Source organism: Larus michahellis, chromosome Z (assembly GCF_964199755.1).
Source record: "Larus michahellis chromosome Z, bLarMic1.1, whole genome shotgun sequence".
Lineage (NCBI taxonomy): Eukaryota > Metazoa > Chordata > Aves > Charadriiformes > Laridae > Larus > Larus michahellis.
Window position 1 is genome coordinate 9,939,096 of NC_133930.1, and position 26,548 is coordinate 9,965,643.

General features: G+C 48.9%; 1 protein-coding gene across 1 annotated transcript in view; it reads left to right on the forward strand.

Annotated features, from left to right (window-relative positions):
- Nucleotides 1-18,955: 18,955 nt before the first annotated feature.
- The window catches only part of UBE2R2 (ubiquitin conjugating enzyme E2 R2), a 56,541-nt gene continuing 48,948 nt past the window's right edge, over nucleotides 18,956-26,548 (forward strand). The window contains exon 1 of the mRNA XM_074570120.1: nucleotides 18,956-19,216. Within this exon, the coding sequence (XP_074426221.1) occupies nucleotides 19,040-19,216 (177 nt within the window). The 5' untranslated portion in view covers nucleotides 18,956-19,039. The remainder of the gene's footprint in view (nucleotides 19,217-26,548) is intronic.

Sequence of the window (26,548 nt, forward strand, 5' to 3'; positions counted from 1 at the left end):
CAGAGCTTATTTCCACACACTGCTTCTGCACAGCATCTCTGTCTGGGAAATCCCAGTGCCGAGCTCCTGCTTGAGGCCAGGCATCGTTTCCGTTCCCAAAGAAGGCTGTCATCACCCCGTGAGTCACCTGACCTGCTGCCTAGCTGGGCACGGTCGCCAGCGTCATTGCCTCAAGTCTCATGTTCCCCGTATTAACAACTTCCACACAGGAAAACCTGCTGAAAGCCGGGTCTGAGCCTTGTGTCACCAGGGGACTGGGACTCCTACAGATGGGCATTTGGCTCCTGGTTTCCAAGGTAAGTTTCCCAAGAGCTGAGCTGACCTGTTGTTATATTTGGGGACCACCTGCTGCATGCAAATGCTTGCGGTGGGGATGCAGGTGACGGCTGTAGGTATGAGACCAGGCTGCTGGTCCTTGTTAATGCTCATTGCAGCTCCTGCCTGGCCGCTGCATCATGGCCTCTCTCAATCCCAGCCACCAGCGGCAACATCCCCAACCCTCTCCTTGAGCATTCCGGGAGAGGTTTTTTGCTCATTGTAACCTCCAAATCACTTCTTCCTACATCTCAGCGGCCCGGGTTGGGTCCCATGAGCCGCCTTTCAAGGCAGGGAGACAAACTCCCTTCATCCATCTGCGCCCATGCACGTGCTGCCCCACACTCCTTTGCATCCCAGGTCATCTCCAAAATTGGCTTCCAGTTAGCGTAGATGTTTAACTCCTGTCCAGTTTTGCAAGTAATTCTTGTGCACAGCCCCAGTGACTCTGCTGTGTATGAATTACAGCATCAGCTCCTAACTTGTGAGGAATTTATCCTCTGTGTTCCCAAAAGAAAAAGCTCCGTGTTCCTCCCCCTTCCCTGCCACTCCCTTAGGACCAGGACCCCCATGCTCCACCTCCACTTCTCTCCCCTATTCTCAGTTTGTCATACCCTGTCCTCACTGTGCCGCGCTGTCCCGCAAGATGTGATTCACTGCCCGACACCTCCAGGTGCTGTGGACATACCTGTGGTGTCAGGCTCCCTGCTGATTTAAGGCAAGGGTAATTACAGCCCTGTGCAGAATTTTTATGAGGGCTGGGAAAACCAGTTTGGTCATCCCTGGCCCCTGGGTCATGTCCCTGCATTGCTGGAGAGCAACAGGAGAGGAAGGACTCTGTCACTTGGGGAATAACGGCAGGTCCAGGGTGGGTCACTGGGGTGCCCATCGTGCAAAACCCTCAACATCCCGCCTTAGCCCCCACCGTCCCCAGGACATGTGTAACGCCCAGCCAGGGTGGCAGAGGGGGTCAGCATCTGGACCCCGGGAGGAGAGTGAGTTAACGGCCTGCCATCCCCCAGCACCCTGCATCCCCCTGCTTCCAGGCGAAAGCCCTCACCCCATAGCCTCCAGGACAGGGCATGTGCACACACACACACAGATACATGTGTGTATGTGCACATACACACAAACACTTATACAACTGCACACACATGGACACAGATGAACACATACATATATATATGCACACCCCTACTCACACACATCTCTCTAGACACAAATGCACACACAGGCATGCACACACATATGCACACATAAACACACGCACACACATAGATGCACACATACACATACATGCACATATATACAAACATACATATACACACATGCACACACACTTCTTACACACCCCTACATATCAACACATATACACACACATACATATGCACACACAAACACACACATGCACATACACACGAACCTACATACACACACCCGCAGCCACCTGCACCCCCACATACACTCACACACACAGAGCCACAGCGAGAAGCTGCCAGCTCTGATGAAGCCAAGGGGGCCTGGGAGCCTGGACGTGCTAGACAGGGTTAGGGGGACCGGGGGATCCGGGGCAGGTTGGCTCCCAGACATGCCACCTTGGGACAGCCAGGCAGCCCAGCCAGGCCTGCATCAGGAAGCAGGGCCAGTGACACCTTTCCCAGAACAGGTTATTTAATAAAGTATTTCAGCACCTAGTGAGTCATTAATTATGCCCCACCCTACAATGCTAATACTAATAGTAAAAAAGTATTTTACAGCATTCCACATCTCCTGCCTGCCCTCACAGGCATCATGCACCTCCCACAATACTACCTGGCCCAGAGAGCTGCACTGTGGCCCCAGCTGCCCGCCTACTGCCAGGCTCCTGCTTCTGGCCATACTTCATTCCCACTGCTTGGAAATCCCTGGGGAATTGGAGGAATACTTCCCCTGAATCTGTCCCCAGGAATCTAGGGTTTCACAGTCCAGGTGAAGCCATTCCCAGGGAGTTTTTCACAGAGGGTAAGCATATACCACGGCATGGCATCCCAGAGCTCCTGCTTTCTTAAGAGGTGCAGATGGACGGCAAGCTGGCATCAACGCACCCCTGGGGAAATCCCACATCAACACCAGCTATCCAGAAAACTGCCATCAAAATTCAGCAGTGACATCTTATGAATGGCAAAACTCCCCAAAATAATATGCATACTCCTTTAAAACACCTACATTGCACTAAAGAAGCCATGACACAGCCCCTGACTACTGTCCCATAGATGGCCAAGCCACCCAAAAATACCTTATGCTGTGTCCTATACAGTCAATCCCAAACCCCAGAATGTCCATGAACACCAACCCCAGGGCAAAAACCACAACCCATCCCTTCAATCCACACAAATGGAAACCATGTGTGGGCACACAGCCTGCTGTCCCACACTGGGACAAGCCGGTGTGACAGTTGGTACCCAGAATACCTCCCATGAGATAATAGCACTAGTGGGACCAACAGGCTGGGGCTGAGTTTTTTCCCCTCCCCTGTTTCCATCTGTTCCTCTCTTGGTTCACCCATGCTGGTGGAGCAGGGCTGTCCTTTCCCCTGGGACACAAGGAGAGCCAGGAGTGGTGTTGAAGCACTGTCAGGGATTGCTGGTGTCCCAGAAAGGGGGAGTTGCAGAAGAAAAAGGCGATTACTGCTCACCACCATCCCTTACCATTTGGCAAAATGAAAAGCCTGGTAGTGATTTGCAGACGTGATTCCCACGGGGTTTTTTTTGAGGGGACCCAATCCCTCCAGCCTGCCGAAGCTGTTTGCAAACAGGGTGCTAGATCCCAGACCAGCAACCTCCTGCCCACAGGCTGGGACCTTTGAACCTGCTGAGAGCTGGTGTGTTGGGAGGCGCAGGACTGCTTGGCGCTGCCTTTTCTGGGAGCATCTCTGAAAAAACCTGAGCATCTCTTAACCTCAGCCCACCACCTTGATCGCTCGGCTCGAACTGCTGTGCACGAGTGCACACCCACACGCACACCCATGTGCACACATATCCTTGCTCCCTCTGCTCCCGCCCCAGGAATGCCCCTGACATCGAGCGCAGCTCGTGGGAAGGGGCTGCGGTTGGATGGCGCTGCCAAGCAGGCTTAGCCATCACGCTGACCCCAGCTCATGCTGTGGCCGTGCTCCCTCCACACTGCCTCATCCCACCCCGGGGCCTCTCTGCACATAGTGCTGCTGCGGAAATGCTCCGGTCCCACAACGGCTGTGGGAAGCTAAACCTGGAGCTAAAACCTTGGCATGTCCCCGTGCTTGGCATCACCCATGGATGTCTCACACTTCCCCATAGGCAAAGCCAGCTCCTGCCTGGAGCTCTCCCCACCAGACCTTTGCATCCATCTCTAACCCCTCCTTGGCCACCCCACAGCCATGGCTTGTTTTTTTCCCAAGCCCCCCAAAACCTGATCTTAGCGATAGTGCCTGGAGTGAGGCAGAAAGCCACAGTCCAGCCATGAGGAGACGTGGCACCTGTCATTGTCTTGCCCATCCCTCCCAGCAGCTTTATCCAGATTTGATGGGGTTTCTTTCTTCTCCTGGGGAGAGGAGGTTCTGTCCCACCCCAGCAGAATCTGCATTTCATTGTAGGATTAAATAGTTCCTCCCTTTGGTTTCTAAAGTACTTTCAAGTCCTTCAAATTCTCAAGTATTAACACATGATGGAGTCATTTGTAACTCCCAGACAAAAATAATCTGGTACACAAGAAAGCACTCCTGTAATGTCTGACTCTGCATCCCAAGTATGGCCATTTCACAGAAACTAATGAGCAATCTTCACAATGGCCAAGAAGTGGGGGACTTCATCAGGGCAAAGAAAGAGGGTAAAGTAGATATTCGTAACCATTGAAGCTTTAAACAAAACCCCAAGTGTTTCACCCCGGGATTCAGGCAGGCACCCAGCATGTTCCTGGACACCACTGAAAGTAAAAGGCCAGCTCCTGGCTCAGACACCACCAGCTCCTCACCCATGGGATGGGGTCAGAGTGATGCCAAGGTCCCTCCCGGTGCTTGGGGACCACCCAGGCAACACTGTGCCATGTTGACTAAAATGAGCCTCAATCATCATTCGTTGCTTGGATGGAGGATGGTTTGTTAAGTCTCACCTGGTTCATTAAGTCTCAACTGTCTGCATGGGGATGGAGCAGCCACTTTGCACCCCCCGCCAGTGGCAGCAGTGGCTCTGGGGCTTTAGAAGGGTAAAGCCGAGGTTCATGGGATGGTACGACAGCCAGAGCCCTCCTCAGTGGGTCATATGCTAGGAGGATGTGTTATACACTTGTCCTTAGGCCAAAAAAAAGCCTAAAAGGTCAAAAATTTAGAGAGTACTAAACCAATCCATGTATATAAGTCAGGGGCAGAGAGGGAGAGACTGCTTTTGACTGTCCAAAGTCAGTGGCTCTGACAGCTTTATCTCAAAACTGTGATGACCTGAATTACACAAAGAGAACTAATGGGAAATTGATATGCTTTGTAATGTGCTACCAGTGTTTTGCCTCCTTTTAAATCACCCATTTGCTTTTAGCATAAATTCTTTTGTGCCCTTGTTTTTATTTTTTGGTTGCTTCTGTTTGCTTCTGCAACAGGCTCGAGAGCAAATATATCTGATTTCCCGGCTGTTGCTGTGGGCTTTACACATAGCAACAAGGAGAAAAAAAAACTTGTCTTTTTTCTCTGATAGTGAGAAACAACCCGCAGCCTCAAAAATCACATCAGAGATGCTGAGGGAGGGGAAAAGCTCTGCCCCCTTTCCTCTTGCAGTCGTGCCACGTTTTATCAGCGATGGTTGGTTTGCCTTCTCTGCCCCACCAAAGCAGCCCTCAGCAATCTCCCTGCAGTAGAATAGTGCTCTCTTTTACCTCTAGAAAATAAAAACTCAATCTCCGGGGCAGCTCCTGAGACTAGAGGGAGTGGAAAGAGCCAGGAACATGCAAATGCAGCTTTTATTTATTCGTGGCTTAAACCTCGAAGTGCCAAACCGCCTGGCTATGCGAGTGTCCTCCCTCCCTCCCTCCCTTTCAGCCAAACCCAACACACGTGGTGCTGGGCAAACGTCAGCAGAGGTGATGATGATGATGATGGTGATGATGACTTCACTAATTGAAATCCTCAAGCACAGTTGGCTCACATTTAAGAGCTCTGGCCCTTTTTTTTCTTTGGCTCAACCCTGCCATTCCAATGACTTTTTGAGACAGGTATGGTCCATCCTTGTTCACCCAATGGGGAAACTGAGGCAGGGCAGTGTGGGGGTTTGCCAGGGTGCAGGAAAGCTGAGTCAGAGCTGACATGGGCTTTTGGGAAACTCTCTCACAGTTCTCCATTTTGCTTACCACAGAAACAGAGATTATGCAACTGTGTTGTCTGTCTTTTTGACAGATCCCTCCTCGTTCATGGTTTTTAACCCATGGAGGCATCTTCAGACCCAGATGTGGGTGTTTTGGAGGTGTTTTGTGTAATTAGGCAGCTCATCTGGGAGGAGGAGAAAGACCAAAGACTTCCTCCACTGTGAGGAAGATAGCGGGGCATGCTGAGCTGCATTACTGCCCACCCGAGACTGCACACAAGGGGGTGCTACCAGAAACCAGCTTCAAAGCTCTACCACTCCAAGAACATCTTGCAAAAGCTTTATCCTGTGGGTGTTCAGGCTGCTCTCCTGGGTCTCCTTATCTGCAGGGATGAGTCCCAAGCATGTGGCTTCACCCTACGGCGTGCTTTGGGGCTGGGAGGACAGAGAGGAGCACCCTGGCTTTGGGCTGGGTGAACCCCTTTTCCCCAGCCTCTACAGCCCCTCCAAGGCTGCTCTGTGAGAAGCCATCTCTGAGATGGCTTCCCCATCAGGGAAGACCTCTTTGAGATCTACATGAGGGTCCTTCCACCAAAACAAAAACTGGGCAAATATGCTTTGCTGCCCTTTAGCCTGGTTTGAGCTCAAAGGGTCAGAGCTACCTGCCCTTGCTTAGACATCCGGGAGGGACGTGCCTTGAGGTGAGTCAGGGGAACACGAGGTGAGGCCAGCTGGCTCCGGAAGTGCTGAAGGCAGCAGAGGGAGCTGAGGGCTTTGTCCTGCCTAATGTCCACGTGGTTCCAAAAAACCCAAATGCCCAGACCCAGGGGTGACAGGCACACTTGAAATTCCCAGCTGGATGCTTTCGCTTGGATACCCCATCCTGCCCTGCTGTGGGTTACCGAGTCATGAGCAGAAGGTTTCCTTGCCCCCAGGTGATGAGCCTCTGTCCTGAAACAGGTTGGTTACTGCACCAAATTTTTATGCTGGAGAGGAATGACTTTGCTGTCATTTGGGGTTTCCTTTGCCTCCCCTGTGCCTGGTGTAGGAGGAAACACAAAGAGACAGATCCTCCAGGCAGCAGGTCTTGCAGTCTGGGTGAGGACGGCAGCAGCACCCAGGGGAGAGAAAATACAGGCACAGGACAATTTGAAGTCACCTGGGAGAGGGTGGACATCTTGCTTTGGCGCATTTTCCTTTGATTTGTCTTTGAAACAATCAGGGTGTGTGTGTGTACCCAAGACTTATTATGAAAGGAAAGGAGAAAAAAGGGAAATAATTTTCAGATGGTCATAAGACCATAAGGTCTTTGTGTCCATAGGAGGAACACATGTTCAGGCTGGGACTCTTCTGTCCCCAGAAGACATCCATGGGAAAGGTTATGGTAGAGCCTGCAAAACTACAAGGGCCAGAGTGTGGTTGGATGGAAAAGGACCACTCATCGTCTTCTCCACTGTGAGGATGAGGGCATGAAAAAACTGGCAGGTGGCAGAATCAAAACAAACCAAAGGAAATGATTCTGCACCCAAACAGGCCATTAGATTTGGCAGCTGTTTGCCACAGGATGTTGCAAGTACTTAAAATTTACTCGGCTTCAAAAATAACGAAACAAATTCATGGGAGAAAAATCCACTGAAGGACTATTAAATACAAGGACACCTCTGACTCAGGTAGTCTGAGTCACAAAAAAATGCTGGAGGTAGAGGAAATGTTCTGGGGAAGTATCACTTGTCCTTGTGCCCTTCCAAGAGTGTCCTTACACCTCTCCTTGAAGAGAGGTGCACAGCTAGGTGAGCCATTGGGGTCCATTTCTATATTTAAGGATACGGAAGCACCCAGAACTGAAACACAACGTCAGTCATGATAAGTTTATTACCTACTTACATGAATCTGCCCCAAGATCTCGCTGCTGTGCTGTGCAAAGCATCTCCTGGAGGCATGGGGTCCGGGGGGGACACGTGGCACCTGGCAGCTGGGGAAAGGAGATAGCACCCAGCAGGACCCGTGCAGGCAGGTCCCTGGAGATAGGGTGACAGCAGGGGAATCACTCGGTGCAGCACCTTGATAGAGCACCAGCTGCCGGCTCTCGAGCCAAGAAACCGAGCCTGAAGGCTGCGAGATAAGTCAAGTGCAGAGGGAAAACAGCCCATGACCTGGCAGTGAGAATTTCCAAATCTCCTTTTTCATTCCTGCGATGCAGGAAAACAAGATCAAAAAGGAAAATGTTCAAAACAATTAATACATACACTGTGTGTGAGCTGACACAGGCAGGACACAGGAACAACCACAAAACCATGGTTGAAAGGCAAAGAACAAATTTAATCTCAATGCCTCGTAGACCGGAGAATCTTGGAGGAGGCACCCAGGCACAGGTACACAAATGGGGGACGCAGGCACCACAGAGCAAGAGAGTCCTCAACAGAGAGAGAAAAAGTGTGAGAGTGTCTGAACCTGGTGTTCTTATCAATATTTCAGGGATTCAAGCAGGTGCATTTTTCCACTGTGCTTTGATCTTCTCCAACAGCAAGGCAGGAATCTCAGGCGTGAGGTGCTTCTAAGTCCATCACAGGCCTATGTTATCTAAGTGCAGATTTTCTACTTCTCAGGCACGTAAAACTAAATAACGATCAGTCTGATACATGTGCTTTCCAACATCCGCAAGTCACTTGACCATGTTTACAATGCTCCTTGCTGATCTTCTATTACTTTTCCACACCTTGAGCAGGCAGATCCCAACTGAGCTGCAGGGTCAGGCTCTGAAGGTGAGAGCATCTGCAATATCTTCATGGTCTTCATGACCAAGATGTCCTGAGAGGTGTATGGTGAAAGCACCAATAGGAACAGGATTCGGAGTCATCCCAACAGACAGTAGCACCTTTCCATCTTTTGGGCTGTGTCTATGAAAGAGTCAATTCCATTGCCCCCAAAACAGCCTCCAAGTCTTAAAGTCATCTTTTACCCCCATATTGCTGTGCACCCACTGAATGGAAAGAACACCATCTTCAAGCCAAGGGCTTTACAAAGCGTTACCATCCCTCTCTCTGTGTGCAAAGTGCCTCCTGTGAAGCCAGCGTCACTGTCAGCAGAGAGCCTTGCAGTCTGGGGTCTCACTCTGCAGACATCTCCAATGTCAATAAAATGTTGCCGGCCACATTGCCAACCAGATGCCCATGAAATACAGTCAATAAGTGAGGAACCTCTTGTTTTCTCCTGCTTTGCCAAGCCCTCCAAGGATGAGAGCAGATGGGAGTGTCACAGGTTATATACATTCCCATATCCTATGTTCTGAGAGCCCCAGATAAAATATTATTTGAATGGTTTTTTATTACTATTTTATTACTATTATCATCAGAATATTAAGAGTAACAGCAGGGTATTTTCATTGTGCTCTTTTATCAAATCCTCCAACAGCTCTGGTGAATTTTTAGACAGCCACTAGACATGAAAGAAGCATATATGTATATATATATTTCATATATACGTGAAAGACATGATGTTGATGAGTGTAAACAAAAAGGAAGGTAGAGTAGTAGAATGAATGGGACAATATTTTCACATATATGAAAAAAAAAAAACAAAACAGAAAAATGTCCTGTGATTAAGTCAAGCTTGAAAATGGCTTTGGAAGGAAGAGCTTTATACTGTTAGAGGACAAGCTAAGCATGATGTTACTCAAAAGAAATTAGAAGGGAGGGTACTTTTGCTCATAAGTGATCAGGTAAATGAAAATATGTCTCTAGGGAAAAACTCTGCATTTCTGAAGGTAAGCACGTGCTCTGCTGCTGAGGGAAGAATCTGAGTGCCCTGGCAATGCTCACCAGTGCTGCACTTAAAAAAAAATAAAAATTAAAAACAGATGCTGAGAGAAGAACACGCTTGAGATGGACAAAAGCTTTTATCCAAGTTGTGCAGCATTCGTGGTATTTTGGCTGTTTCTATGCAAAAAGAAGGATTCACTCCCTGTAAGGTGCTCGCTGCTTTCTCTGGTTCCCATTTTGCAGCCCCCGCTCCATACATTTTACCTGTGGAGGGAGGTGCTTTCAGGCGTCCACCCCACGGGGCTTCCCCGCTTTGGCCCACTCACACCCCTCTCACACCAGAGGGGCATCAGGAAGAGGGAAATAGCTAAAACCTGTCCTTTTTGGTCCTTCCCACTAGCTGGCAAGTACATTCATCTGTTTTTTTTCTTCCCCAGGTCGAGAACAAGGAAAGGTGCTTTGATTAGCTCAGAGATATGGAGAGCGCAGACCAGACAGGACCAGGCTGCAGCCAGCTCACTTAGCTGAATGCCTCCCCTGCAGCCCCAGTGAATGTGTCTCCCTCTCCCACCCCATGCCAGAGACAAGAACAAGAACATTTTAATTTAAAGCACTGTACAAATGAGGTTCTGCCTGCAAAGGCTTGGGTTGGCTCTTAAACTCCCTCCCTCCTACTCTTCTAGACTCTCGGGACATCCATGTGAAGACAAAACAAATCCATTTGAAATAAAATCCACAGCTAATAGTTTAGGCAGCATCGGAGCCTTCTCCGCCTTGAAAACTGGGATGCTCCTGCAGAGGGTACTGGCCCTGCTGTACACCCAGATGTGTAGCCTGGCGCTGGTGCCGTGTGCACTCTACCAGCCCTTAAATTGATAGCCAAGGTTCAGAGAAGAGGAATAACCCATCCTACAGGCAGAGGATGCTGAGATGTGCTAGATGGCACAAGGACATGGGATGTGCCAAACCCACCGTGCATTGAGAGCTTCAAGTTGGTGCGGCCAAGGAGTTTCCTGCAGGATGAAGAAGGATGTGGGTAATTAATGGAAATCTCTTGGCAGGTAGACAAGTCTGGAGGAGACCTACCTGACCCTGGGGGTAGCTGTAGATGGTGATTGAGATGTTGGCACAGCAAGGCACCGAGGCACAGCACCTACAGGACACAGCCACGCTCTGCCTTGTCCACAGCTCCCCTGGGGACCCTCTTGCAGGGCTGAGCCCTCCAGCCACAGTCACAAAAACAGGTCAGGGAAATAAATGGTGTTGCCCCAAGGTCTACAACAGGGTGCTGGTGCAGCAAAGGGAACGAGTGAGGGGTGGCTGGAGGAGACGTGTGCAGGGGAACTGGTGGGGCCGAGGGGCAGACCTTCAACCTCCAGTTATTGCCTCCTGAGCCCTCATTCCTGCAGGCTGATATTGAGGCGCCCATCCCTCCATGGGCCTCCCTTCTCCAGGAGGACACATGAGCACTGCTCTCCCACACAGACAACACTGGAGGATTTTGGCCTTGTGAGATCAGACCAGTCGTTTTCTGGTTGTTTTTTCCCAGATGCCTTAGAAGATCTTCCAAAATTTCCATGCCATGGCAAACCCAGGGGTGGAGATGACTGCGCTGCTCAGTGCATTCAGGCCAAGCAGTGAGGCTTCTCTAGACTTCTGTGCCTGTCTGGGAAACTTGCATTAATTATCCTCCTGGTGATTCTGGCTCCTGCAGGAAAGTTCAGCCTCCTCCTTGCCATGCTTGGGCACACAGAGGAGTTTGCAGGGCTGGTGTAATGGTGTTCCTCTCTATCCAGCCAGTGCTGCTGAGCAGGAATTCACACCCACCACAGTGTGGTGTCCAGAGCTCATAGCCTACCTGTGCATACAGGTGAGTGAGACATTGCACCTACCACATGAACCCTGCAAGCATTTTTTTCAGAAGAATATCTCATTGTCAGGGGAGGTTTAGATTGGATATTAGGAAAAATTTCTTCACTGAAAGGGTTGTCAAGCACTGGAACAGGCTGCCCAGGGAAGTGGTTTAGTCACCATCCCTGGAGGTATTTAAAAGACGGGTAGATGTGGCACTTAGGGACATGGTTTAGTGGGATTTGGCAGTGTTAGGTTAACAGTGGGACTCAATGATCTTAAAGGTCTTTTCCAACCAAAATGTTTCTAAGATTCTGTGATTTTTATAGGAATCTGGAGGTTGAGGCTCTAAGGGAACATCTCCTGCCCCATCCTCTCTCTAGACCTTCTCACCCAAGGGATTCTTTCTGCTATTCAGCCAGCCAAGCCCATTGGTTGTGGCTGGGGCTTGGTGCTTTCACTGCAGTTTGGTTTCCTTCCTCTGAATCTGTTCATATTTCTTGCGGGAACGGTCATGAAAAGTACAAAATCAGCCTTGGAAAAACAAGATCCAGCTCAAATCACTTGTCCCTACCTCTGTTTCCTAATGGAAACTCTTCTTTGTGATCAGTTTTCAATGCCCCAGGCAGGACATGAGCTAAGGACATCTCCAGCTAAGCCAAGCTGGCCATGCATTTTAGTGGGGCTACTGGCAGAAGGTGACTGCATTGCTGCTGGAGACCAGCCCACGGAGACCACCAGAGGTATGGCAGTGAGTGAGAGCGCTTGTAAGCTCAGCTGATAATGCACTGGAAGTGAAAGGTCTCAGCCCAGCATGGATTATGGTGTTGATGTGCACCCAGTCCCTGAACCAGGAGTGATGGGAGACCCAGAAAAGCTTCATCCCCCCCCTCACTTGCCCTCTGCAAAATACTGTCCCTTCTCACTGTGGCTTCTGCCCAAATGTAAGGAGTTGGCTGCTCTGAAGCTAAAACCTGCGGGGTTTAGCTAGGTCTGGTGGACCCACTCATGAGTCCACCAGCCAGCTGCTCTGTGGGCTCCAGCTCCTTCATCCCACTGCCAGTGGCTCATTCCCAAGAATGGGGACAGCCAGGAGTGCCGGCTTGGTGGTCACCCACTCTCAAGGGAAGGACCGTCCAGCAGAGCTGACATTACAGCAGAGGAGAAGGTGAAGCACCGGGGACATTGGCTGAGGCTGGTGCCTCCCCCACAGTGCACCCAGGGTCCAATGCCAGCTTGTGCCTGGGATGATCTTAGCTGTGCCATCTCAGCCACACCATAAAGCTTGAGAAAGGGACATCTCGTGCAGCAAGAATAACCTAAAACGCCAGTCCCTGACACAGAAACCAGGACCAAATGATACAGATCTCTCAGTTACCTCCCCATCAATAAAGCAATATATCCCCCAGATTGCTGCTTTGGAAGGTGACAACAGTCACTTCAGGCTTCACCACAAATCAGATCAGGAGCCTCTGAGGACGACAGCATGTACCACTGCTGCTGTGTGCAGGTGGAGGACTGTCCCCACAGCTGGCAGGTTGAACAGGCTCAGATATTTCTGCACACTAAGCCCAGAACGGGAGGCGTAAGATGACCTGAACAGTTGGTTACACAAACTCTTTGGAAATGCAAACCACTGTCTGACAGGCATAAAGTCACAGCCTGTCACCCTCCCCGGGCCCTGGAATCACAGCTGAAATAGCATTGTAATGCGCTTATAATTTATTCATCAGCTGAATGAGAGCAGCAGCAGGCATTTTGATGGCACTCTTTTATCAAACCCCTGTGATGGACTTCATCCATTTTAAAAGAGCAAACTAGAGTAGAAAGGAAAAAAAAAGTGAAAAAAAAAAAGGACAACTTTATTCCATTCATATTTAAACAAGCAGGAAAAAGGGTAAATCAAAATAAGGTTAAAAAAAACCCTGCACTGAAGATTTTTTTTCCTCTTCATTTTCCTTCTGCTTTGTTCTGAATTTTCCAAACTTTGCATTTCTCTGCTGGTGGCTACTTTGATGCAGGAGGCTCCCATTAACCCAGATGCTGCTGACTGATGCTCAAAAGCGTCTTTTCATCCCTGTGATGAGTTCTGCCTGGGAACTGGCTTGCCCCATTTTTAGGTGAAAGAGAGCCAAAAGGTGAATTGCAGACAAACTTTTACTCTCAAAGACTCACAGTTGCTTTCCTTGAGTACTCAGATGCTCTGCTTCCCAAATATAGGAACCTATATAGGTACCAATGTGAAGGCCAGGACACTTGTATGCCCATTCTCTTTTTCGGGAGCTGAGGATCTGCCCATGCAGTAACACTGCGTTGTTCACTTGGTCAGCCCAGCAGGTAGTTGCACTTTGATTTCCCTTATTAAATGCTCGGGAGTTTTGGGGGGAAATCTTTCCTTGTCCCGGGCATCAGTGCCTGGGCTGAGATCCATCACTGTGGTGCTTGTCTGCCCTCTGGTCTGGGACTGAGGTATCTGGTGCAAATAAAAGAAGTAACCCCAGATTCTTCTGTCACTGGTTCCTCTGGGGCTGAGAAACCAGCCTGCAAAGCCCCAGGTGGTGTTTCCCCTCAGCCCACGGGCAGCATGTGCTGCTGTGGTGGGAATGATGGGCTGGCAACACCATTATGGCCTTGGCTGGAGATTTGCATCCAGCATGGCCAAAGGCACTCCAGGAAGGAGATGGAGGAAATAATCCTGGCCCCTCTCTCTGTCTTCCATATCCCCATAGTGTTCTGGACAAGAAGAAAAGGGATGAGATTTGGGCAGGAGGGGGAAGCACCTAACAGCTCTCTAACAGGGAGGTGAACTGAGCCCAGAGACACGTTGACCTAGGAGCAAGTGAATCTCCACTTTGGGCAGTCTGAAGGACAAATATTAAAGAACTGGTTGGGCAAATATGTCTTGGGCTGCTTAGAACAAGCTGAAACTGCCTTGGAGCATGATGGTGATGAGGTGGACCACCAGGTGTCCTGCCCTGCTTTAGTGCAGCCCAAAGAATAGCTGTCGGTGTTTGGAGTTACAAGGGGTTCCTGGGGGGGGGTTAAATTGGTTCTTAGGGGAGATGAGCAGAGCCCCTACCCCCTCCCTGATCTTCTTTATCACAGGAACATCCACCTGATGTGCCAGTGGTGAGATGGTGTTAAAATCCAGCCCAGAGTCCCTAGGATCCCTGCTTATGCCTCGCCAGAGCAGAGGAGTAGGGAGAAGGCAGCAGGAGAGAAGAAGGTGTAGTCTTTTAGCCCAGGCAAGTCCAGTTCCCTAGGGGAAGGAGCAGATGTCTGATCCTTTGAGCCACTCAAAAAAGAAATTGGATAAAGCGCTGAAGAATACCGTGTGAGATGATCCTCCCCCAAGAACGGAGTCACGTAGGTGGGACCTGCCCCATCTTCCCACCTCTTGTCCCCTCACTCTGCCAGCTCACAGGGCAGTAATCCTCTAATGTGATACCAAGATGGCATTTGCATTTTCAAAGCTTCTGCTGTTGCTAAGCAGAGGAGTTACCTCTCAGTTTGTCATCCTGCATGAACGCAGCTTGCAGGAAGGAGGAAAGAGAAGAGGAAGAGAGATATTAAAAATAGATGATGAGAACAAAGCAGAAAGGACTTGAAGAGAAGTTTTCATCTCTGATTTACATAAGGCACCAGTGGCATCTTGAGGTCCAGTTTACAGCAACAAGTTCTGCTGCTGGGGGCTGGATTGATGGCATGTGTAGCCTCCTCCTCTGCTGGTGAGACTTCCCCTTCCTGGAGCCACGTGTTCCTATGCTAGACCCTATTTCTTGTTCTCTGAGCCCAAATAACAAACTGATTCCTTCCGGTGAAACAAAAAATGGAGATGAAGAGGGTTTGTGGCAGAGCACGCCGCGCAGGGAACCCTGCTTGCAGGTGGGCAGTGACCATCCAGGGGAGAGCAACTAAAGGTGGAGGAGGAGGAGAAGGCATCAGCCTTTCACTGCAGTATATTGGAGCTGATTAAGAGGGAGAAATGCCATATATTAAATCAAAAAGTTACGTCCGCCTCAGGGCAGCCTGGGCTAAGAGAAGGGGGCACCAGACAGAGCAGCTGAGCCTCCCTGGCAGCACAGGTAGAACTGCAGGCAGGAGCCTTTGAGGGGGCTGCCCAGGCTTCAAAATGCTCTGTTGCTTCAACGGGTTTTATTTTCTGTGAGCAGTGGATGTTTTTGTAGGAGAAAGGGAAAAAAAAAAACCCAAACACTGGGAGGAAAAATACCAATATTCTCTTTAAAAGCAGGCCTGATGGAAACATTTCAGCCTGCCCTATTGAATACACCAGGGCTTTCTTTACTTTCTGCCTTGCATGATTACCTCTTTCGTTAACATTCGAGACAGGCAGCAGGCGGAGATAAATCCTGAATAGCTCCAAACTTTGCTTCTCCCATCTCTCACAGTGTTAAGCTGGTTCAGAAAAAGCCTGTGCTGGAGGCTGGCTGCAAGGAAAGGTGTTTTGATTAACATAGAAATAGGGGCAGCTCAATCCCAAAAGGGCTCGGCTCCCGCCTGTTCAATCAACCCAACATTTTCCTCTGAGCCTGAGGAAAGCCATGTTTCACCGGCGAGCTGGGATACCACATTAACGGAGCAGAGCGAGCAGGTCTTTCCTGGCTGGCATCAATGAGGAAGGTGACAGCATGGCCCTCCAGGTGGGATGCGTCATTAGACTCGTTAGCAATGAAAATGGAGAACGTAGAGGGGCAGCTGGAAGTGGGTGCTGGAGTTGGGGCATTTGGGAATGATGGTGGCCATCACATTAAAACTGTGGGTTTGGGAGGTGGGGATGGAGGTGTGAATGGGGATGACAGGGTTTGTGGAGCAGGGAGCGGTAATGAGCAGCAGGGACTGGGCTCTTGGGACTGCGAAGGACTGGGATGAAGCCAAAGAGTGATTGCTGACCCCCGCCGCAGGGCCGGGTGGGACATGGCGGGCAGACGTGAAGCACTTTCTCTCTCCTGGCAGAAGTCCTGCTGAAAGCATCACGTCTGGAACCCCCCCAGATGTGGCCCAGATGTTGAGGCCAAAGAAGAGAGGCCAAACCCGACGGTGATGGAAGCACCTGCCACCCAGGAAGTCTGGCACCAAAGTCAGAGCTTGGCTCCTGCCTCGTCTCCTGCCAGTCAGCTTGATCCTGTATTGACAAAACATTATGTCCGTCAACCCAAGACATAAATAAGAGGAACACAGAGTCTGAGCTCCTACCAGAAAACGCCCCCAGCACGGTACGGTGTGTCCACCATGGAGCTATTCAAACACACAGCATTTTGGCCAGGCCAGCATTTGTGATGCAGCCCCCAGGCTGAGGATGTGAGAGCAGAATTAAGCAGCTTTCTGTAAATCTGACTCACTCCAGAGTGGTAAGGAGTGAGCGATGGCAGCTGACCTGTGCCTGTGCATACAGGAACACGTGCTTTTTCGCAGTGTAGCCGGGCAAGCTGGGGATGGATGAAGGATGTTCCTCCAGATTACTTCCATGGCAGTGAATGACAGCTCATCCCTGCCCATGAGAAAACCCATGCCAGTCTCCGCAGGGTCAGTTTCTAGGGTGAGGTGGGATTTTGCAAGGGCCTGTGCCCCTGACACGTCAAGCTGGAGTATTTAGAATCATAGAATCAGTTATGTCAGAAAAGACCTTTAAGATCTTTGACTCCAACCAAGTACAGCCTGCAGGCAGTTGCAAGCCCTGGACCGGATGCCAGTGCTGGTTCTGGAGCATCTTTGGAGAAGGTGATGAGGTTCTCCTTGGGGAGAGCCCAAGATACAGGAGGAGAGCAAGTGGAGCAGTTGCAGGGACAAACAGGAGCTGGGCTGACAGCAAATTTGTCCTGGTAACAGCTGGTGCATGGGGAAAACCATCTGTGTCCTGCACTCCTCCCTGGGTGAGGGTCTGGAGAAGGAGCAGTGGCTGCCAAGTGCCAGGTAGGGACTTCAAGGTCCATCTGTAGCACAGGCTGCCCCAGCCGCAGGATACCCCACCAATGCAGGGATCCCCTGCTGTTGGTCCCGCGCTATCAGGAAAGTCCATGGCTCTGGAAAAGGCAGGAGATTGATCTAATGGTCACCCATGCGGGGCTGTCCTTGGGATGGGAAAGCAGTGAGAAGTGATGGAGGCAAGAGAAAGGGTCAAAGCTACATAAGGATGTAGGGGTGGTGGGAACCTCATCTAACCTGTTTGTCCAAGGAGCAGGAGCCTGTGCGAGGTGGACTATGCCCTGCCACGTGCAGGAGGATGAAGGAAATGCCAAGCAGAAATGGGTTAAGATACCTCAAACATGAGGTGTCCAAAGAATCCCCTTCCCTTCTATGTGGTAACTCTGAAACTCCTGTTATTGTCTAAATAAATGTCCTGCCCCTCTGAACGTCAACAAGTTGTTGGATGGGGTAACATCCTGCAGCAGTGAGTCCCACAGCCTCATGAAATAAGTATTCCCCGTTATCGGTCCCTACCATCTGGACAGCCCTTGTTGACTCTCCCCTGGTTCTTGCTGTCTTTGATCACTTTGGTTCATTTAATTCTTCTCTAAAGTAAACGCTCCACAGTCCCTCTCTATGCAGCAGCATCTCAGGGTCTTTCACCATCCCCGGGCTCCGTGTAATCAAACACCACGGATTTATGCTAAGGCATTACACGATTTTCACTCCTATTCATCCCCAATTTTTATTTGGCCGCAAGTCCACAGACAGCTGCGATTTCCTTCAAATACCTCTGACATTTTGGGGGCAGATGTTACCAATAATTTAGAACTCATCACAGCCTATCAGCTGTTTAAGTTATCCCTGTTAGAACCGCATAAATTCCTTAATTCAAGGAATATGCATCAGCTTTTCTCTGTCAGGACTGTCACATCCTTATTATTTCTCCTCTCCGGGCTGAGATGAGGTGTCCAGCTCCCACCTACATCCCCGACGGGTATTTCTCAAGCGCCCCGGTGTCCCTGCGTGCCACCAGGCAGGTGCGTGCCTTAACCTTTCCAGAAGTGAAACCCAGATTTTGCACCATCTGGGTCTGTGCTGCCTGTCCTCCTCCCAGGCAACCGCTTCGTTGTTTCCCCTTATTTATTTTTATGACGAATAATATTTACACTGCTTGTAAAGGACTCGCTGGCATTCACAGGTGGGACGTCCCTTGCCCCGTCTGTAAAAATGTTTTTCCCCCTTCACCGCACCGGGGAATGGGAGAAAGGCTCGAAATTGCATTATTTTATTTTTTTTTTCTGCCTGTAGCATCTCGCATACCGCGGAACCACGTGAAAATAACCCCCGTGGGAGGAAGAGGGGGGTGGGGGTGGTGTTAACTGCCCGTCCCTCTCCTACTGCTGCGCGGGGTCACAGCGGGGTTTTTAGGGGATGCCGGGTCACGCAAGGTCGCTCCTCAAAAAACAATCCTTTGTACAAAAAAACGGCTCTTTTGCCACCGTGGGTCTGTCGGCGGCGCGGGCCGGCCGTGCCCCGGGCTTTTCTCCCGCGGCGCCCCGGGGCTAGCGGGGAAGGGGGTGTATTGGGGCGCGGGAGCGGGCAAGCTCGGCGACGCTAGCGACCGCCCCCTCGGCGCGCGCGTGGCCGGGCCGCTGCTGCCCCTTTAAGGGCGCCGGTGGGGGCGTGGCGCGCGGCGGGGCGTGGCGCGGCGCGGCGCGCTGAGGTCAGCGGCGAGCGGGCGCCGTCACAAAAGGAAGTGGCGGCGGCGGCGGCGGCCGTCAGCGTGGGGAGGGGCGGGGGCCCGCGGGGCAGCGCGGCGGCGGCGGCAGCGGCAGAGCGGGGCGGCGGCGGCGGCGGCCGCGGGGGGGGGGCGTGGGCCGCGCCATGGCCCAGCAGCAGATGAGCAGCTCGCAGAAGGCGCTGATGCTGGAGCTGAAGTCGCTGCAGGAGGAGCCGGTGGAGGGCTTCCGCATCACCCTGGTCGACGAGTCCGACCTCTACAACTGGGAGGTGGCGATCTTCGGGCCCCCCAACACTCTCTACGAAGGGGGATACTTCAAGGTACGGGCCCGCCTCGCCGCACCGGCGGGCCTCCCGCCGCCGGCGGGGCCTGCACCCCCCTCCCCTTCCCCTCCGCCCGCCGTGGGCCTCTTTGTCGGGGTCGGAGGGGCCCGGGAGGGCGGCGGGAGGGGGTCGGGGGGGCGGGCGGGGAGGCCGGGCTGACCGGTGGCCCGGGGACAGGGCCGGGGCCTGCGGGACCTTCCCTCCCCTCTCCCTCTGGTGTGGGGAGCGGGGACCGCGCCGCAGCCCGCCCCCTGATTTTCCCCTTCTAACCCCATGGCGGGGTGCGGGCTCTCACCTGCCGCTCCCCGGACTGCCCACCCGGCTCCGGTACATACGCCTGTATTTATTTCGAAGTAAGGGGGGCTTCCCAGCCTTCCCTCGATAGCTTCACTCGTCGTGCAGGAGCATCCTGTGTGGGATGACTAATTCCGGATAAAGGCACTGTTTTCCCCAAAAGTTCATGGGTTTCAGGACTGGTTTTGATGATTTCCACCCTCCAGCCCCCTTCCCCCGTTTCCCTTGTCTTCTTCTCCAGACTTTTAAGAGGGCGGCCTTCAAAGCGCTACGGCAACACTTTATTGGTGAAGGTAGATAAATGCTTTCAATTCCTCTCTCAGCCTTCCTGTTAATACAAAAAACTTTTGTGGTTGTTATTTCCCTTCTTGTAAATGCAGTGAGTGAGAAATCTGGCACCGCCGTCCCAGAAAGGAACAGACTTGAATTCTCAAAACAACTGGAGGAGGAGGAATCGCATGTTTTTCTTAAGCAATTAAGAAGCCCCTGGTGCCTGCAGAAGATATGTTGTGTTGGGCATACCCCTTTGCACTTGATGTCCGCTTGGTCTCTGGCAAAATATTGTCCCATTCAGCTCGCTTCTCCCAGGAGTTAACTGTTTAGTAGTGGCTCCTGCATCTTCCATTTCATGCCCTTTGGCTTCTGTAAAACTGAAAAAAATTTTTGGATGGTCTGTTTGCTTGGCTAACGTGCATCTTCAGTGCCTCTTGGCCTCTCTGGGTCAAGGTTTAAGAGCTTTGTTCCACAAAACCAAAATAACCTGTAGCTTGGGGAATAATACATTTGAGTCACGTTCAGTTTGGCCTCATTGTTTTGAAGGAAGGGAAGGCTTTGGCACAAGACTTGCCTTTTGTAATGAGTTGGCTGGCTTACTCATGTAGGTGTGATAGGTATATTCTTAGACTCACCTCCATTATTACTTATTCAGGAAGTCACTCTGGTCTTGGGTTGGTAACTGGGTCATTTTTACATCCAAATGGTTTGACAACCTCTTCCTGCACTTACATTACTCATCCATTTTTTTCAAAGACATCAGAATGGGTCAAAATGTTTTTGTTTGGTTGGGGAACTCCCTGGACTGTATGTTTGTACTTGTTCCTGGAAAGAAGCTGAAGTAGCCTGTGAAATAATCTGGGGATTTGTGTTAACAAGGGTAGATTTAGGCAAGGTTGCCAGTTGCCTTACCTCAGTATTAGGAGTGTGATATCTCTTTTTGGTATTTGATGTCCTTGAGCTGTCATGCCTTTCTTCTAGATTCTTCTGACTGATGCTGTGGTACTTATTTTGCGAGTGGGAGACTAAGCTCTCATCATGCTTTCACCTGCCCACAGCAGAGGGATTCCCTTCAAGCAGCATGGCTGGAGTCTATCGTATGTTGTTTCTGTCTCATCTTTCCTCCATGAGGAGCAGTGCGTGGTGGTTTTTTGTTTCGGTAGTGTTTGATTTTTGGTTATGCATCCTAAATTCTCAGCCACTGGAAGAAGCGTTCTTAGAACCTCATTCTGTCTCTGGGGAGGAGTTCTGTTGTCCTGAGGAGTGATGTTCTTGGCTTTCTTTGTATTGGGCCTTCAGGCAAACTTTAGATGTGTTAGACTTGGCTTACTGAATCATTTAGAGATAAGATTAATGCCCTAAACTTTATTTGGTGGGATGACTTCTGTGATATATTCATAGTATGTGCCAGGTGAGCACTAGTTAATATCAGCATCTGATTTATTTTTCAGACTTCTTGGCTTGATGAAATATCTAGCTTCATCTTGTTTTGCCTTTTTAGTTTCCTAAGATGAGGTAAGCAGGATTTAGAAATATGCTATTATAGGATGTAACTTTTTTCAACTTTGTGGTGATGAGAGTATGGGAATTTTCTTCCTCTTGAGGTGTGGTTTGAGGGTAGGAACTGGAAGGGAAAGTGCAAAGGCTTCTAGTTAAACTCAGGTATAAACATTTTGAGGAAAACCTGTGTTTAGTGTGACCTTAATAAAGAAAGTGTTGATGATGGTTGATTTGGAATACAAATGCCTGATTTGTGCTCTTGGAGCTGGTAACATCAGCTTTTGGCACCTTGTTTATTCTTGGAGAAATACGACCTTTCTCTCTGGGCTGTTGAACTAGCTGAATAAACTGAAATGAGGAAAGTGCTCTCTTTGCACCTCCTTGACAGGACCCACTGCTGTTAAAAGCTGGTTCAACATTTCAGCAGATTCTGGTTTCAGTTGCTAATCCTGTAACTCTAGCACTTGATAAATCTGAGCAGAAAACATGTCCCCCTGAATGTTTGTTTAAATGGTAGGTTGTCAATACCTTGGTGCTGAATGTAATAAAAAAAAATTCAAGGGCAGCATCTCAGCGTATTTTATCAACTAATGTAGTGTGCTTGGATCTGCTGCAGTACTTTGTCGTTTAGGACCTCCCAGGTAGATGGAAAAGGCGGCAGCCTTCAGAAGCAACCGCTGTGTGAAGAGTGGCTTGTATCAGCGAGGGGTAGGAGCAGTCCTGGACCACAAGCCTGCCCTATGCAGTCAGCTAAAGGTGTGCTTCTGCAGTGGAGGCTGTCACGAGTCCAGGTGTTGCTGCATGGCTCTCCTCATCCCTGTCAGTCTTTGTCTTACCTGGTGACTTTATGTAGCTATTCAGTGTGACTGGGAATAATGTTTTGGGCAACCCTTTCCTTAAATTTCAGATTGCCACTCTCAAGGAAGGAGTTGAGCTATTCTGTGCACTGGTTACCTCTCATGCCTTGCTGGCAAGGCAAAAGTAGCTCAGGGTCAGTGATGTTAAGTCCCCCAGAGAGGTCCGGTGATAAGAGCAAATGCCGATCCCTCAGCTGCTGTCAGCAAGAAATTGCTAGTTTGACTAAAGTTTCTGGCAGAATCAGTTGTGTTGGGCTACAGGTATTCGATTGCAAAAGGTGAACTTGATTTTTGGTCCCTGGCTCATTCAGAGTTTGTTTAAGGGTGAAAGGTGGGTAGACCTTGTGTGCCTGAGATGTTGATTTGCTCACAGCTGATTTGGTTATTGTGGTTTTTTTGAATGTCAGAAGATTTTTCTCAGAATGAAATGCTTCCTGTCCAGGTCATAGATAGTGCCAGTTGCTTCTTTCTTAGGTCAGCTGGGAAAGACATAGGGTGGTGAGACAGATCTTTAGAGCAGACTCCAATGGGCCATGTAGTAGTTCTGAATTGCTCTGGAAACGATGGGAAGGTGTCGGGGGTTTTTTTTCTGGTTTTGCAGGCAGTGCCTGAGCAGCAGAGAACCAGGTTGTGCTGTAGTCTGCAGAACTACGTGTGAGCAGTTCATCAATGCCACCTTTATGCCATAGGCATCTTCCATTCAGCTGTGAGGGTTCTTTGCTACATGGCAGGAGAACTTCACCTTTAATTTTGGCGGCTGGCACTTAAATGGGGACCACCACAACAAAGGGTATTAAGCTGTAATCTGGTGATGATGGGTCCTAGTTGGGATAGATTTCAGTGTCTGGGGGTTGTGCATGGTGAAACTTGGACCATTTCAGTTGACCATTGATCAGTCTGTCTGTCTGCCTTGAAATCTGGTGTCTTACTGTGACGCTTCAGGCTTCAGAGACTGGAGGCTGATAAATCTCTGCCCAATGCTCAGATCAAGCGATGTTTTCAGGATACTTGCAGAACTATTAGAAGGTGCTTCTTGATGGCTTACTCAAAGCTCTGCGTGTTGGTGCAGTTGCACCTCAGTGTCACAGCTTTTGATTGCTTTTAAAAAAGGAAATTCTTGTTTTTATAGTTGAATGGTATTCTTGTGCTGGGAGCCAGCCTTTCAGGGAAGGTGCAAGTGAGAAATTATACAAATAGAAACTTCATTATTAAACACATAGCATTGCCCAGAAGCACAGTTTGACCAAGTTTGCTATGTCAAGAAGCATGTTTAATGTAGAGCAAGAGTCAGTCTTAAAAGCTCCTTCAGAGGTGATTTAGGCTGGGTAGATGAAAATGAATACACCTAACATGAAAGGAAACAAGAAAAATTAACTGCATTGTTAGAGTAGCTTTTTGATAGTTCTTAAGGCAATTTATTTCACAAGGTATTTTTGCTACTTGAAGGAGCAAGTCTTGGCACATAAGTTGGAGGGGAGAAAATACCCCAAGCATTATGTTTAGTTTTCTCAAGTAATTTGGGGGCTAAATACTTGTCAAGGCATTGTTTTCCTTGCTTTTTGTAACTCATTAACCATGTGCTGTTTACAGTTCTGTATTGTTGGATTTCATCTTCTTCCAAGTGATTTGTTTTGATTTCAAAGCAATTTGCAGTGTGTGGGAATAATTTTTTTTTTCAGACCAAGAAATCAATGTGGAACTTACTTATGGATAACTGATGGCAAGAATGAGCACCATGTTTAAAAGTTTGGTAAAACAGGCTACTCACAAGAAAGCTTAAAATTCAGCAAATAGAAGTTTCTTAAGCACTAGTATTATGTAACTGGTAGAACATTTAACTCCACAAAAATATTCCTTGGTGCCAAGGGAAAAATATGTGGTACTCTCAGCACAAAAGCTGCCTTCTGCAGGCCTCTGCCTTGCAAGGTGCTACAGAGTTTCTCTCTCCGTGTACTTAATCCTCTATTTTTGTTGCCTTTAGGTATCAGTGATGCTAATAAGCACAGGTTTGATGCAACAAAAGGATACGGAACTGCGGATGAATAGAGCCTGGAGTTGCTTGCTTTGGGTCTGAGGAGCTCCTGTTCAGAGCAGGCCATCTCCAAAGCAGAAGAGACACCAAGCTGTCTGCAGGCAGGGAGGCAAGAAACTTTTCCTGATGTTGGTCCACTGATCATAAGCACAATTAAGATCTCTAGCGCTCGGGCCTGAGGAATACCTTGTTGACCCTCACTCTGCTGTTGCGTATAGTTTTTTGTATGTCTACCTCTGTGAGCCCCACAGAACCCCCTAGACAACTCACCCAGCCTTGTCCTGGTTTGGACAGTTGCCTGTCCTCAGGAGGCAGTGGGCAAGGTAGTGATGGTAGCCAGGTCCCCGTCCTTTCCCTAGGGCTGTTCTGATCCAGGTAGGGTTATTGCGTATGCTAAGATAGTGATTTCTAGTTCTGATACTGCCTGGAAATAGAAGAGTATGTGCAATTAGGTCCTGTTGCATGGCAAGAAGAGAGCTGTAGCACAATCCACCTCTGCCATTAGAATAAAAATGGAAAGCTTTCCATTTGGAAAGATTGAGCATTGTTGGTTTGTGTAATTTTTTCCATTGTTTGTCTCTATTTCCATGAGTTCGCACAGAATGATCCTGGAATAAGGTAAAATACAACACAAAGGTTTTTTTTAATAACTAAAAGCATGTAGATAGCTTTAGATCTGGTTCATATTATAGGAATTAGTGGAAGTTTTTGACTCTATAGTGTTAGAGGGGTGTTCTTTTTAATTTTTTTGTTCACCTGGTAAATCCTTGAATCATTTTTCATTCACCTGGTATCCATCATTGCAGCGATCTTATGTCAGTGTCTGAGTGTGGGACCACATCAGTAACTTCTCAAGAGCTCAAACATGTTTTACCTCACTGTTTATGAAGTCACGCTTACTGCCTGTTATTTTACATACTAATCTATTAACACTGTGTGTCTTCCCTTCAGTAGCACTTTAGGGCTACTGCAGGATACTCACTTGGCATCTTAGAGGGAAAGAAATCCCAGAAAAATAACTGCTTGCAGAACCTTAACTCTGATCTTTGACATGCAGTTTGGCTGTGTAGTTTATGGCCATCATGAGGTATTCATGGTGAGGAATAGTATGGACTAAATGGTGGAGATCTTATGTTGAAAGTGTAACTGTGTTGAAGTTGGAAATGCAGCAGAGTTACAGATGGGCTGCAGTGCGTATGAACTAGGGGTTATGTGACTCATAACATAGCAGGCCCTCTTATAATTTGGGCTGCGCATGATCAGATGTGTGCATACACATATGCACGTGCACAAAATTAACTTGCTATTTCCAGAGTGCTGCTTCATTTTTAAAACCTTAGTGTTTTATCCAGCATTAAGAGTTAGAGGAATTGCAGTTAATCTTGCTAAGCTTTTGTGTTAGTGACTTACTGAGAATGTCTCATCCCAACAGGCCAGTTTAATAGTAATAACTTTGGCATTCAGTACCCTTGCCTGAAGTACTAGTAGCCAAGATGAGCCAAACTGGTTGATTACCGATCTCCACATCTTCTGAAATATTTAATGTACATAAGTAATTGCCCAAAGTGGCATACAAATAGGAGAATAGTGATAAAGCTGCTGAATTGGGGTACATGTAGGATATTTTGGAATCTTGCTTGACTTGAAGAAATGTGAGCTTAAGACTTCCTGGAAGTTGCGGTTTTTTATTGAGGCTGTCACCTGGAGAACAAGGGGGACAAAGGGGCTGTCTTAAGGGGGTGACACTTTTGGACATGATAGTGTTTGTGATTAACAAAGAGAAGGCTGCGTGGCAGGCAGGCTGTGTCTTACTCTTTAAGGTTTTAGTATTAAAAGCATGACATGATATGTTCCCATTGGTCTGTTTTCCTGTCTTAAAATTATACAAGTAATCTAGAAATTCAGGTAGAAGGCTTTTGCTTGGGAGATGAAACTTAAATTGATAGCAGTAGGGACACGTTTGCAATAGCTATGTGATTCTCCCCCAAGTTAAGATATGTATCCTAGTTAAAGTATTTCAAACGTAATGTTTTAATGTTCATTGTAGGAAAATATTTGGAGGGGTTAAGAAGCAAAAACCCTTTAACAGTGTAAGGGCCAGTGTTTAGCCAGTTGTGCCACTTGAGTCAGTTCTTGTGTGACAGGCACTTGTCCATTCTGCAAAAGTTCTTGGTTTTAAATTAATCCTTAGACATCTCTGCAGCTAGAAACCTTTTGCTGTCAGACCTATGCAAAGGCTGGAATAATATTCTCTTTTGCAGCACCCTCTTTGGCCTTATCAAAACAAAAGCCATGCAATGGAGTAGCTTTGATTTAAATAAATTCTGTGAAGACGCATTTGTTCTTGCATAACGTCTGCTTGTATAAGCCTCT